This window comes from Chroicocephalus ridibundus, chromosome 2 (assembly GCF_963924245.1).
Source record: "Chroicocephalus ridibundus chromosome 2, bChrRid1.1, whole genome shotgun sequence".
NCBI lineage: Eukaryota > Metazoa > Chordata > Aves > Charadriiformes > Laridae > Chroicocephalus > Chroicocephalus ridibundus.
In genome coordinates this window covers 143,658,318-143,672,627 of record NC_086285.1, presented here as the reverse complement: position 1 = coordinate 143,672,627, position 14,310 = coordinate 143,658,318, and the positions used below count along the sequence as shown (strand labels likewise).

The 14,310-nt window shown below is 44.9% G+C and overlaps 1 protein-coding gene across 1 annotated transcript in view; it reads right to left on the bottom strand.

The window, feature by feature from the left end:
• The window catches only part of LOC134512132 (neural-cadherin-like), a 61,734-nt gene that overhangs the window by 17,777 nt on the left and 29,647 nt on the right, over positions 1 to 14,310 (bottom strand). Inside the window, exons 13-18 of the mRNA XM_063327211.1 lie at positions 13,458 to 13,707; positions 10,628 to 10,755; positions 9,247 to 9,433; positions 8,943 to 9,086; positions 6,944 to 7,227; positions 1,276 to 2,893 (exon numbers count right to left, since the gene is read on the bottom strand). Coding sequence (XP_063183281.1) covers positions 1,276 to 2,893; positions 6,944 to 7,227; positions 8,943 to 9,086; positions 9,247 to 9,433; positions 10,628 to 10,755; positions 13,458 to 13,707 — 2,611 coding nt within the window. The remainder of the gene's footprint in view (positions 1 to 1,275; positions 2,894 to 6,943; positions 7,228 to 8,942; positions 9,087 to 9,246; positions 9,434 to 10,627; positions 10,756 to 13,457; positions 13,708 to 14,310) is intronic.

Here is a 14,310-nt window from a genome sequence, read left to right as displayed (position 1 = left end):
CGGGGTAAAGAATCAAGGATACAGAAAGAAGAGGAAAAAATGTGGGACTTAGCCTTGTGAAAGGGAACAGCACAAACCCTGACAACTGAGGGACTGCATGCAAAAAGCAGAGAAAACTGTACCTCTCCTGCAACCATGGCTACATTCATTGGGTATTTTGCAGGAGACAGTATACAGGATGCCCTGGTGTTTGACTCCCACATTATGTGAATGTAACATACAACATGATAGTAGCCTTCTGATTCTGTCTCTTTATATTTTAAATGACCAAAGGTCTAAGACTTGAATAGTCCCTCCCAGAAATTAAATAGCACAGATGAGTTTAGCCTTTAAAGAGGAAACTAAAAGGGAACTCAGGTTTAATGAAAAGATCTGGTACTTAGGCTACAAGCAGAGTTTCTCAGCAAATAGCAAAAAGACTTGGTTTCAACTTTACAATAAGATGATCTTGAAAGTGCGCACACACAGGCAGAACAACGCTTCAGTACAAACAAATGGTCAACAGCATCTATACAGAAGTAGCTTCTAGTGTGCCCACAGGCAACGTGCTATCAAACCACAGGATACACTGCAGAGTAGAAGAGGAAGGAACGACCTGAGCTTATGTGGATGCAAGCATCCCAAAATCTTTTTACCCATGTGGTTTATTTCGCTGTTGGGCTTAGTATGTGGGGACACTGGATCACGAGATAACAGCTAGCTAATCGCCAAAGGAAGAAGGGAAAAGTGGCCTCTCTCACACTGCCTGCAGCCACCATTCACAGAAAATTCCCCCATAACAGCAGTTGTCAGCTGAAGGCTTATGTGAATGTCTCAGGCATGAACATGAGTTCAACCTAAGAGTATTCACTGAAACTTAATGTAGTCTGGAGGAGTAAAAAGGTTTAAAGAGGAGGAAGGAGGTTCACAGCATTCAGACTCATCACTTCTCAGCAACGTTATGAATTTTGGTATTTTTTTTCCCCCTGAAATGTTAATGCTGCTGGAAAACTGCATCTGAAAATAAGACCATTACTCAAGTTTGATAGAAATGTGCATAGAATAGCAGCTGTGCTCGTCCTTCAAGGCTGGCTCAGTTTCTTCCACAAACCAAGTGGCCCAGCGTCCTGTGCTCCACACACCTACTGCTCTCTGGTGGGGCTTAAGCAAACTTCAGTAGCACCTCTACTAAGATCTTAGCTTATGTGGAACAGGACAGAGTCCTCTTGTGAATCTCACAGCTCCTCCTTTGGCCTTACTGTCAGGCTTGGAAGCAAGCATCAGGGAGTGATTTACCATCATAGCTGTAAATGAGACATTCCATGTAGCCAGCAGAATGCGGATGGTCATTTTGGTCCCCGATATTTACAGTGAGTGTGTTGGTGGAGCTCATCGGTGGGATCCCGCTGTCTGTGATCAGGATGGGCAGGTAGAACACCTTGTGCACTTCCCTGTCAAAGGTACGCAGCGCGGTGAGCAAGGCACTTCCATTGTGGAAGTCCTGCAAGTTGAAGTTAGTCAGACTATCGAAATCACTGAGAAGGTGAAAGGAGAAAGGTGCTCCGTTAGCAGCAGTGTCTCGGTCCTTAGCATACAGCAAAGTAGAGGTCTCGTTCATTTGGACAGCCTGTGGAGAAGCTGTGTTTTCCCAGACCACTGGGTTATAATGAGCCTCAAACTCTGGCCCGTTGTCATTTACGTCCTGCAGCGTCACTAAAACAGTGGCACTGCCAGCCAGTGGGGGCTGCCCCATATCAGTGGCAATGACAATAAGCTGGTACTGTGTCACTGTCTCATGATCCAGCGGTCCTGCAACCATCACCCACCCATCACTAGCCACAGAGAACTGGCCACCTGGGTCTGACTTGTTTAGCAGCTGGAAAGAAAACCTTCCATTCAGGCCAGAATCCAAGTCAACAGCGGAAACCTGAACAACTTTGGTGCCAACAGGCACATCTTCCTCCAATGCAGCCACTTCATAGAACTGGGGGTAGAAGACAGGAGCATGGTCATTGGAGTCCTCCACATAGATCACGCAGTGAGCGATGCTGAAAAAATCCATGTCCTCTGCTTTCAGGGTCAAATTGAACACTCTCTCATGAGGTTTCTCAAAGTCAATCCGCTTCCGTAGCTTGATAAACCCACAGTTGTTGACTTCGTCTGTCTCTATCGAGAACTTGCGGTCGTTGTCCCCATCAAGGATGCTGAATGACACCATGGCATTTTCTCCCTCATCTCTGTCCACAGCGGACACCACTGCAACCTCAGTGTTAATACTCGCATCCTCGGAGACAAATGCAGTGTAGATCCTTTGTAGGAAGACTGGAGCATGATCGTTTACATCAGTCACCAAAATAGTGGCAGTGCCTGTACCAGTAAGCCCTCCTCCATCTCTGGCCTCAACCACTACTAGGTACCTGTCTTCCTTCTCCCGATCCAGGGACCCGAGCACTGTAGAGATGGTGCCGCTAACTGAGTCAATTGAGAACAAGTTCAGATTAATTTCATTTTGGACATTCCGAATGATGCTGTATGTTAGTACAGCATTCGTACCAGCCTTTGGGTCATCGAGGTCCACTGCGCTCATTTCCATGACAGGAGTGTCTGCCGGAGAATCCTCAGGGACGTGGCCCATGAAACAGCCATCCAGCACACAGAGGAAAAGGGGTGCGTTGTCATTCACGTCCCTCACTTCTATGATCACATCTGCAAAGCCAGTCAGTCCCTCTCCGCTCTCATCCGTTGCAAGAACAAGAAAGCGCCACGCTGATCGCTTCTCACGGTCTAACCTTCTATTTGCACTGATCTCGCCTGTGTTCTCATTGATGCTGAATTCACTGCTGGCTCCCTGTCCGTGCAGGGAATAGTTAATGGCATTTTGGTCAGCCGCTTGGTCGGGGTCTGTTGCAGAAACCTGGAACAAGCCACAGCAGGTACGTGTTTATGTAAAAGAAAAGGGTAAATCACTATTCTTTTACTGATGGCAGTTGGTATTGTACAGACTAAATAAATAGCATGCATTTTACCAGCAAACATCTATTGGTTTGAGCCATTCAGGTCAAATACCCTTTCAATAAACAACATGCACAGCCTAGAGAAATAAAAAGAACACATTTAGACAGACTAATATATTTCACTTCCCAGTATATTTTGGAAAGAGGAAATAACAGCAGGAAGAACCAAGGGGAAGTAATAACAGATCTACTGAGCAAATGTTTCTTGTGTGAAACTCTTTGGAGCTGGAATACAAAGGCAAACAGGGGCTCTTTCTCTCTGAGTGAACAGAAGGCTGCGAAAACAGGGTGGCCATATATCCAAGCTGATTATCTGCACAGGCCGGAGAGAAATGCCTGATTTGCATCCAGGGATTGTTTGGGAGACTGCTAGTTGGGCCAACCAAGCAGTCCTCATGCCAGGGACTGCTCTAACAACAAAACAATGAAGATGATTTGACATGCCAGGGTTAGAGGGACGGCGTGCTACCGAGGGCCCTCAGCCTGTTGCTCTGAAACATGCTGGCTAAACTGCAGCACACCTGAAGTCTTACAGAGATGAGCCAGGGAATTCTGAGGTAACAGGAGCCAAGAGGGATACACCACTGAAATACCCCAAAGGAATTAAGGGGTGTTCCTCTTAAGAAGATGACACAGCCAACAGCCCAGCTGAAGTGCCTCTACACCACTGCATGCGGCGTGGGCAACAAACAGGAGAAGCTGGAAACCACCGTGCTGATAGAAAGCTACAACCTAGTTGTGATTACTGAAACTTGGTGGGACGAATCCCTTCACTGGAGCAAGGCTATCGACGGCTACAGGCTGTTAAGAAGGGACAGACAAGGAAGGAGGGGTGGAGGCATTGCTCTCTACATCAAGAAATGGATAGAGTGTGAAGAGCCGTCTCTGAAGAATAGCCACGAGCAAGCTGAAAGCTTATGGGTGAGAATTGGAGACCGAGGCAACAAAGGGAACCTTGTGGTTGGTGTCTATTACAGGTTGCCTGATCAAGGGGAGCCTATTGATGAAGGCTTCTTGCTCCAGCTACAGGAGGCATTGTGCTTGCACGCTCTTGTCCTGCTGGGGGACTTCAACCACCCTGACATCTGCTGGAAAAGTAGCATGGAATGCTGCAGGCAGTCCAGGAGACTCATGGAGAGCATTAAGTATAACTTCTTAAGACAGCTAATAGACAGCTAATAGACAGCCTTACCAAGGCGATGCGATACAGGACCTGATTGTCACCAACGCACGTGAGCTCATCAGTGATGTCAAGATCGGAGGCAGCCTGGGCTGCAATGATCACACACTGGTGGCATTCGCAGTCCTGAGGAACGTGGGTCAGGCAAAGAGTAAAGTCAGAACCCTAAATTTTAGGAAAGCAAAATTCCAACTTTCAAGAAGGTAGTCAATAGGATCCCCTGGGAAACTGCCCTCAGGGACAAGGGGGCAGAACAGAGCTGGCAGATCTTTAAGGATGCTTTCCACAGAGCACAAGAGTTCTCGACCCCCAGGTGCAACAAATCAGAAAAGGGGGGCAAGAGACCGGCATGGCTGATTTGAGACCCGCTGGTCAAACTAAAGGGCAAGAAGAAAATGCACAGGCAGGGGAAGCAGGGACAGGTATCCTGGGAAGACTATAGGGACGCTGCCTGGTTGTGTAGGGATGGGGTCAGGAAGACCAAAGCGCAGCTGGAGCTGAACTTGGGAAGGGATGCAAAGAATAGTAAGAGGGGCTTCTACAAGGTATGTCAGCCAGAAAAGTAAGGTTAAAGAAAGCATGCAGTCCCCAATAAGCAAGATTGTCAAACTGGTAACAATGGACAAGGAAAAGGCTGATGTACTCAAGAACTTTTTTGCCTCAGTCTTCATTGGCAGCTTCTCTCCCCACACCTCTCGAGTGGATGCACCACAAGGCGGGGACTGGGGGAGAAAAGTCCCTCCCACTGTAAGAGAAGATCAGGTTCGTGACCACCTGAGGAACCTGAATGTACACAAGTCTATGGGACCTGATAAGATGCATCCCAGAGTCCTGAGGGAACTGGCTGATGTAGTTGCCAAGCCACTTTCCATGATATTTGGAAAGTCATGGCAGTCAGGTGAAATCCCTGATGACTGGAAAAAGGGAAACATTGCACACATTTTTGAAAAGGGTAGAAAGGAGGACCCTGGGAACTACTGACCTGTCAGCCTCACTGTGCCTGGGAAGATCATGGAACAGATCCTCCCAGAAGCTATGCTAAGGCACATGAAGGGCAGGGAGGTGATTCGAGACAGCCAGCATGGCTTCACCAAGGGGAAGTCCTGCTTGACCAACCTAGTGGCTTTCTATGATGGAGTGACTACATCAGTGGACAAGGGAAGAGCTAGAGATATCTTCTGTCTGGACTTCTGCAAGGCCTTTGACACAGTCCCCCACAACATCCTTCTCACTAAATTGGAGAGATATGGATTTGATGGGTGGACTGTTCGGTGGCTAAGGAATTGGTTGGAAGGTCACATCCAGAGGGTAGTGCTCAATAGCTCAATGTCTAGATGGAGATCGATGTCAAGTGCTGTCCCTCAGGGGTTTGTCCTGGGACCGGTACTGTTTAGTATCTTTATCAATGACATAGACAGTGGGATCAAGTACACCCTTGGCACATTTGCAGATGACACCAAGCTGAGTGGTGCAGTTGACATGCCGGAGGGATGAGATGCCTTTCAGAGGGACCTGGACAAGCTCAAGAAGTGGGCCCATGTGAACCTCATGAGGTTCAACAAGGCCAAGTGCAGGGTCCCACACCTGGGTTGGGGCAACTCTTGATACCAATACAGGCTGGGGGATGAAGGGATTGAGAGCAGCCCTGCTGAGAAGGACTTGGGGGAGATGAAAAGCTGGACATGAGCCGGCAATGCGCACTCACAGGCCAGAAAGCCAACTGTATTTTGATGCAACTTGGCCTGCATCAAAAGAAGCATGCCCAGCAGGTCAAGGGAGGTGACTCTGCCCCTCTACTCCACTCTCATGAGACCCCACCTGGAGTACTGTGTCCAGCACTGGAGCCCTCAGCACAGGAAAGACATCGACCTGTTGGAGCACATCCAGAGGAGGGCCACAAAAATGATCAGAGCGCTGGAGCACCTCTGCTATGAGGACAGGCTGAGAGAGTTGGGGTTGTTCAGCCTGGAGAAGAGAAGGCTCCAGGGAGACCTTATTGTGGCCTTTCAGTACCTATAGGGAGCTTATAATAAAGATGAGGACAGACTTTTAGCAGGGCCTGTTGCAACAGGACAAGGGGTAATGGTTTTAAACTAAAAGACAGTAGATTTAGACTAGATATAAGGAAGAAACATTTTATAATGAGGGTGGTGAAAAACTGGAACAGGTTGCCCAGAGAGGTGGTAGATGCCCCATCCCTGGAAACATTCAAGGTCAGGTTGGACGGGGCTCTGAGCAACCTGATCTAGTTGAAGATGTCTCTGCTTACTGCAGGGAGTTGGACTAGGTGACCTTTAAATGTTCCTTCCAATCCAAGCTGTTCTATGATTGAGTTCCAGAGTAAAAGAACCATCCCTAGTAATGTTTATTTGGTTGTATAAATGTAGCCAAAGAGTTTGTGACTTAAATGCGTGAGGTACATGTGCCAGCCCCGCTATGCTTATACAGTTACTCAAAATATGCTATCTATCTCTGCTTTGTAAAGGAAAGACATCAAATTTTTTAACATTTAGAATCATAGAATCATAAAATTATTTAGGTTGGAAAAGACCCTTAAGATCATCAAGTCATTTATGCTGGTCAAGGGAGTAAGTCCATCATGAAAATTCAACCAGGCTTTCTTTATTCTCTTCTTTACAGAATGTTGATAGATAAATCCTAATATCAGGGCTCACCCACCCTAAAGAAATCAAAATCTTTTTGGATTTGTGTAGACAGATGGGATTGTGCTGAACAAAAAGTCAGCCCTGCTTTGTGCAAACTGCTTTACCTTTAGGACAAGAACAGGCAGATCTGTGAGCTCCTCCAAGACACTGCCCTGGTATTCGTTCTGAGTGAAGACTGGTGCTTCGTCATTTTTATTGACAACATTGATGATGATAAGCGTGTGATTTTCCCATTTTCCATCAGAAGCTACAAGCCGGAGCTCGTAATGATGTTCTTGTTCATAATCCAGAGGCTGAGCAATGAAGACAGTTCCAACCTCAGGTTCCACATCAAAAACTCCTTTTGCATTTCCTGATGTGATCTGATACCTGAGTTTGGCATTTGCACCTACAAGAGAAAGCAAACAACCGCTGCCTGTCCGCTCTCTGAGTGCTCGGTCCAGATACACACAGTGGACATGTATCCAAGAGAAACCTTATTTGCCCAGACTTTTACACTGTGTGTGGGAGACAAGACACAGCCCCAGCCACAAACAGAATGATCCGTGTATGTCATTTGACGTGTTTGTCTATGGTAGATTGGGGGTTAAGTCTGAATTTATATTGACAAGTCACAGACAAGCATCTGTTTATTTATAATGAAAGAATGGTGTGCCTCTAGTTTATTGTGCATTTATTTGCCGATCGTAAAAAGTAACATACTATTAAAATACTAGAAGCTATTTTTGCTCAATGTTTCCTAAGCCTCCCGTTTCAAATGCCAATACTCCTGAACTTTTTTTTAACCACTGGGTGGTGCTAAAATATCAGTCATCCTCTATTTTGAGCAAGAATTCATCTCAGAATAACATTCCACCTGTACAATAGCAGTTGTTTGATTGCTGAAAAACGTTTAGGAACAAAAAAAAAAAATCAACAATTCGTTTTGTGCTTCATGTTTACTTACTTGAAAAGGAAAAAAAAATACTTGACAGTGCACCTCATAACAGAAAGTCATTTCCCAAGTTAAATAGGTGAACGGTTAGGAGTAGAAAGAACTTTCAGCATTTTAAGTTGTGAGTCAACTGTGGATGAGAAAGCTAGAGCAACATGGATGGCAAGAAAGTGAAAAGGCTGTGCTCAACATTACTGCTTGGAAGAACTTGACTGCCTTTACAGCATGAGCTTGAGCATCACTTGCTAGTCACTTTTGCCAAACTCCCTCAAGTGCCAGCAGCCGGTTTTAAACGGCCTCTTTACTTCTTCATCTTGGGCACCAAGAGGCACAGGCATTACACAACTGCCACTGAAAGGAATGGTCAACTCTCACCTGGTCCCAGAAACACACTCCTCTGGTGCTCATTTGGGCTCTGTCGCCAACGCACCAGCTTGCCGCCTTTTTTTCAATGGGTTTGTTTTTCTCCAGCAAGTCGAGCTGGACCAACTCTTGAAAGGAGCCAAAAAGCTGCAGCAGAAGCAAGACCAGGAACTGACTGGTGGTGCATGCTGTTGGACTGGCTCAGCCCATCTGGTCTCACCACACTGTAGAAGTTTGACACCATCAGAGCTGATATAAGTGTGAGCCCAAAAAGAAGGTCTGATTTTCCCTTGTTTCCTGCCTTATTCCTGCCTTCTCCCTGCCTCCATTTCTGGCCATGTCATCCCACTTTTTCCACTGTTTATCAGATTCTTCCACAAGCATATTCGACCCATTAACTCACCAAAAAGCACACAGGTTTGGTTTTCTTGCAATAGTCATACGTAAAACTGACTCCCGGCGAGATCTGGAAAGCACAGGAGCCAGCAAAAAGTATGCACATGCTCAAGACTGAGTGAGTTTTTATGTTACCTCTTGTAAAGTTACAGCAGGGTTGTGACTCCAGGTGATTTCATTCTGCCCCAAAGAGATTGCCAGCTAGCTCTAACTTTGCACTGTAAACGTTTGCACTTAATAAAAGAAAATGCTCCCATGTTCCCAGAACTTCTCTCCTCACTTTTACAAATGCTTGAAAGGCTTAATCATCTCCTGAATGCAGAGATTTGTTTGCCCGTGAAGGAAATAGCCCTACACACAACACGCAGTAATACTAAGAGGACTTAGAAAGACATGCAGGGTCCACTCACCCTCATCTTCATCATCTGCTGTTGCTGTCACAACAGGACTTCCAACATCCCTGTCCTCATCTATGCTGACCTCGTACACTGACCGAGGAAATGCCGGAGCGTTGTCATTCACATCACTGACAAAAATCCTTACATAGGCTGTGTCTAAGAAGGAGATGCAAGAGGAACATGCAGACTAGAAATGGCAGAGGTGGAATACCTTGTCATATTCCAGACAGCTCACATATCCCCCAAGGCTAGAAAAAGTTAAGGAACCCAATCTCTGATATCTTTTACCCAATATATAATTCCTTACTAGTTTTACCTGTGTTGGGCTGCCCATGAACACCAGGTCTAGCAGATTCTGAAGAGTCCTGAGACTGAACTTCAATCAAGTAAGAGGCTCTTTTCTCTCTGTCAAAAGATGCATGGGTGGAAATAATTCCTGTCTCAGGCTCAATGGTGAAGAACTGGTAATCCTCACTAACATCTTTCAATATTAAGTAGTGAACCTAAAAAGGAAATAGTTAAGAGTTTCCACTTTTCCACTTTCACTTTTATGACCAAGTGCTGTGACCTCCCCCTTCCCCAGTAGCCTCCTGACTCTGTCTGCAAAGTAGCAACACTCTGAGAAAAGACAGTTCATCTGCTCATAATTTTTCTAAGTCTTTTGCCCACTTTGATATAAAAAAAACAGAATTCTCAAACAGAAGAACATCTGTACCAGCGGTATCGAGGCCCATCAAGCCCAGTATCTAATCTCCAACAGTGTCCAGTAGGAGCAGTTAAGAAAGATAATGAATAACAGAAGGACAGAGATCGTATGGAATGAAATCTTCCCTGGTGTCTGCCCAGCTTCTAGCAACCCACTGTGCTTCTGATCTCAAAAAAAAATGGGGCTAACTGAGAGTTTGGGTCTCGTTCAACAGGACTGAGCGAATTAAAACCTCCACTGATGAAAGCTATCCACATTTTTCACTTTAACAAAGGTTTGGCTTCCTGTTCTGAAAAAAACATTTCCACCCTTACCCCCAAGTCATGCCCAGAGCACCACCAGGCGGTTCTATCACACAGGTTGCTCTTCAGCAGTTGCAAAATGACAATTACAGAACAGCAGATCTCTACTGGCCAGAGTTCCCTCCCAGAAGAGCTAGTAGGATTTTCGGAAAAGGCTCAGGAAAATGCACAGAAAATAAGCAGTTTCCTTCATAACACTGCTTTTTCCTAGGGTTGGGTCATTATGACAATGATGGTTAAATATTGGTTTGACCAACCATTTGACCAATGATGGTGGAATGAAACTTTTTTTAATTGACCATATTTAAACGGCTGTGTTTAACTGACCATAATGACTGATGGTCAATTAAATAATGAGCTGAGGAGGAAAGAGTTTGGAAACATGTTCTGCAGCCACCTCCACTTGTCTTGTCCTGGGAGCAACCCTGAGAATTACGCAGCAGTTCTTTGTCACGGTTGCTGGATCAGGATGAGCTGCTATGATGCAGGATCCCAACGATCGTGAACAGCATATTGTGTGCCTACATCCCATATTGTGCACATCAGGCATATGCTAGACAAATGCTTGACAAGTGCTGTAAGAAGTGTTTGTGGCTCATTACCCTGTCATCTGCTGTCTGCGCACTCTCACTGATTACAATACTAAAACTTGCCTATTGGGAGGAAAAGAATTGGATGTAAGGTCAAACCTCTCCATGTAAGCCAGAATCCAAGTCCGTAGCTAACACCCGAACCACAGATGTGCCAACATCAGCTCCTTCTGGCACAGACACCTCGTAGTTAGAAGACACGAAGAACGGAACATTGTCATTGACATCTGCAAAAGGAGGTGATGGGGACCACAGTAAGAAAATGTTTGAAGAAATATTTTTTTTTACTGTATTTTTTTCCACAGTCTTAATTTTGCTTGGAGAAAGAACTCGCATTGTTCATAGTAAGAAGTAATCCTGCTTTGGGTCTTCCCATTTTCATGGCAACTGTCAGGAGGCATTTTATAGACATTGAGCAATTTCTGGGACACGGTGGCCTAATTTCAGGTAAGATAGTAGCTAATGATTTGACCAGCGATCTTCTCATAGTAAGTCCATGAATACCAGCACCAGGAGGCCTTTCATCCACAGCCTGCCAAGAGCTGGTTATCTACAGTAGTAGTTAATTTCAGCATTTTATTAAGGGCTGATTAACATGCAATGGAAATTAAAACTGCAGAGTCTATAGAGTTGACAAGAACATGTGTAAAACAGTCTTTCCTGGCCTTTGCATGGCAGTATAGCCAGAGTTATGTTAAGCTGTAGGACCTAATGATTATTTAGGATGCAGTTGCACATTAGCCTCCCCTCATCTAACTACTGGCCCATGTCCAAAGGAAGCATGCTGATCTTCCCATCCTTGTCATCCTGCTCTAAGCCATGGGATCCCCCTTCCCATGAGCTGGATTAGGTGGCCCCATGTCGACAGCGCTCATTGCGTTGCTCTGAGAGAGACGACTTTCTGGAGAGAAAAAGGCTAGCTGAGATCTGAGATTCCACGCTCTGCAGCTGTGGAATCACCAGATCCAACGCAAGGGACATGGTGGGATCATCCAGGTGAAGGAAAGGAAGGGCTGCCCTGGTCACAGCCATCTGCAGCCAGGTCAGATTAGGCACAAGGCAAAGCCACATTAAGCTTATATCAGTGCTGGTCTTGCTGGTTTTCCTTGCCTGACTCCTGTAGAGACCTAAACTGGAAAAAATATGTTGAGTGCTTTGAAGGGCCAGTTTCTGACTGTTTTCTCCCTAAAACTGCTGTGTAGGACCGGGTGAGCACAAGGGACAGGCAGGAGAGCTATGCCAGCCCTGACTCAGAGCTGTTTAAACTGCTCTGGAGTCACGTCCTCCTGCTCAACCACGACAAATCAGTCTGGTGCTCCTCTTCGTCTGTGAGACGGCTAAACTCAGAAATGCTGTGTAGTCCCCTACATCTTTTCGCACTTTTCACAGTTTAACAGCCACATTTTAAGAAAGCCATTTTCCTGTGTTGTGGCACGGTGCCAAAACAGAGGAGCTGTAATGACAGTTCCTCAGATCCATCTGTCTTTATGAAGAGCAGAAAAAATTCTTAATATCTCATTCTGCAAACCCTTAAGCACAAATTTAGTTTTACTACTGCCACGTGACTCCATTCGTTTATTTGCAGAACCAATGTCTTAAATTACTTTTTTTTTTTTTTTTAAGTTGTCTGTGTGGGCTCCCGTAAATCCCAATATTCTTTCTTTCTTATATGCATAATTGTCTGTGAAAACGTCTTTTCTAACAGGCTTTTCCTCCCTATTTTATAGAAGAGAATATGTCTTGTTAGAAATAAGTTTTAGCAAATTCACTGAGCAAGGTCAGGAAAATGAGAAGCTATAAAAGATTTCCTTTTCTGTGTGCTTGTGCATAAATAAAGGATGATTCCGCATATGAAACTTCCTGGTGGTTATTTCTCTGTTAAAGGTGTTCAACTTGCTTTTTTCTCCCACTAATACATTCACGCGTGTGTAAACCTTTTTTTGCATGAAATACTAAGTTACTGAAAAAGGATTTTTGCTTGTGAGCAAAATGAAGTTTCTGCCAAATTCTGATACCAATAACTGCACTATAGGAAAAATCTTTTGGGACAGGGTCCATAATCTACAATGAGGTTCAGACCCTGACCTGAAGCACTCTTGCTCTACAAACCTGAAGGGTTTTTGCATTGGTGGACTGTGGAAGACTGGGCAATACTGTGCTGAAGTGAAGCAGGGAAGATGGAATTCCATTCAAATTACCACTTCGGTCTCTCATTTCCGTGGTGGTGAGCGAGAAAAATGGTTTTGCTGGAGACTTCACTTATTCATATTTTCGTCTAAATGTCTATGTATCAAAAGTAACTCCACTAGTGCCTCAAAAAGCAGGGATTAAAATCAGATTTCTGGTTTTATGTGGATCTTCAGGAGTAGAGCCTTACAAAAAGATCCTACTATAAGGAGGGTTAGATCAAATTTTTGAAAATTGCACCTATTGTAAGGACCTTTGCATTTTCATTTCTAGAGTTTTAATCTCGGTGTTCAATAGAAAATTCTGAATATAACAAAAAACCCTAAAGAGATATCAAACACAAACCCAATCTGTCTGGGATGTTTCTCTTTTTATAGCACAGAATATTTCCAGGAACACTCGTGTCCTGTGTTGAAGCAGCTTGAGGACATTTACTAGATTTCTCCTCCTATCAAAAGAAAATCTTTCCAATTACATTTATAAAAGCAAGCACCAGTGTTGCATAAACATTCAGACAGCCCATTTTTGCGCTACCACATTTCCACATTTGGTAATCGTACTTAGAAATCGTCTCAAATAGGCCTTTTGAACAACTGCATGACTTCCTTTTACAGTATAGAAATGTACAAAGCATTCTTAGGTGGCTTGGCATTTCATGGATGTTACCTTAATTCATGGTGTAATACTAAAAATAACAAGAATATTGTTCTGAAAGAGCTGTTCTAACAGCAGCGAAGCTTACCTGTTACGTTCACACACACAGTGGTAAAGGAAGCTAAAGGAGTCATTGCTACGTTTTGTGCCCGGACTGTCAGGGTGAAAAACTTAGTTGTCTCAAAGTCAAGTGGTTCAGCGACTAGAAGAGAAGCAGATCCATCAGCTCTGTTTGGCTTCAGATAGAAACGAACTGGCATGTTAGTCTCTGGAACTTGACCCTCCTCCAGATTATATGTAACCCTGGGATCACCAAGAGGGGATGTGGCTTTGATGGTCTGAAGAAGAAAAGAGCCACCACATATGTTCATGAAGCACGGGGTTGCAAGCGTTAAATGTTCAGTTTGATGGCAAGAACATACACGCATGTACGTTCTCCAAGAACATACATGCCTGTATGACTTGAATAACAGACAAAAAAGAAACTTTTTACAGAGCTGAGTTTCATTTTACAACATTTAGGTTTGATGCAGGTCTTTGCAAGTGCTTGGATATTACATGCAGGAGGAGCAAGGCAGGAATTATCAGGCAATTTATGGAAGAGACTATCCTTAAAGAATATGTGTGTACAGGTTAAAAAGGAATTGGTTTGGGTTAGAAGAGCCCAAAGCAAACTACAGCCGTTCCATGCTGTAGTGCTAAACTGAGAAAAGCTGTAGGAAAGACGTAGGCAGGCAGCACGGTCTGCTGAGGACGGAGGAGTGAGGAGCTGGCCCTTGGTGGGAACACTCAAGGACTTCCCTCACCAGCAGGGCATGGGCCTTGCTTCTCATTCGAAGCCGCTGCCTGCAGGAGTGCACCCCGAGGGCCGTTGGTGTAAGAAGTCACTGGGAAAACTGCTGCCAGCTGAAACGCTGGCCTATTCTGCAGCCAGTACTCCT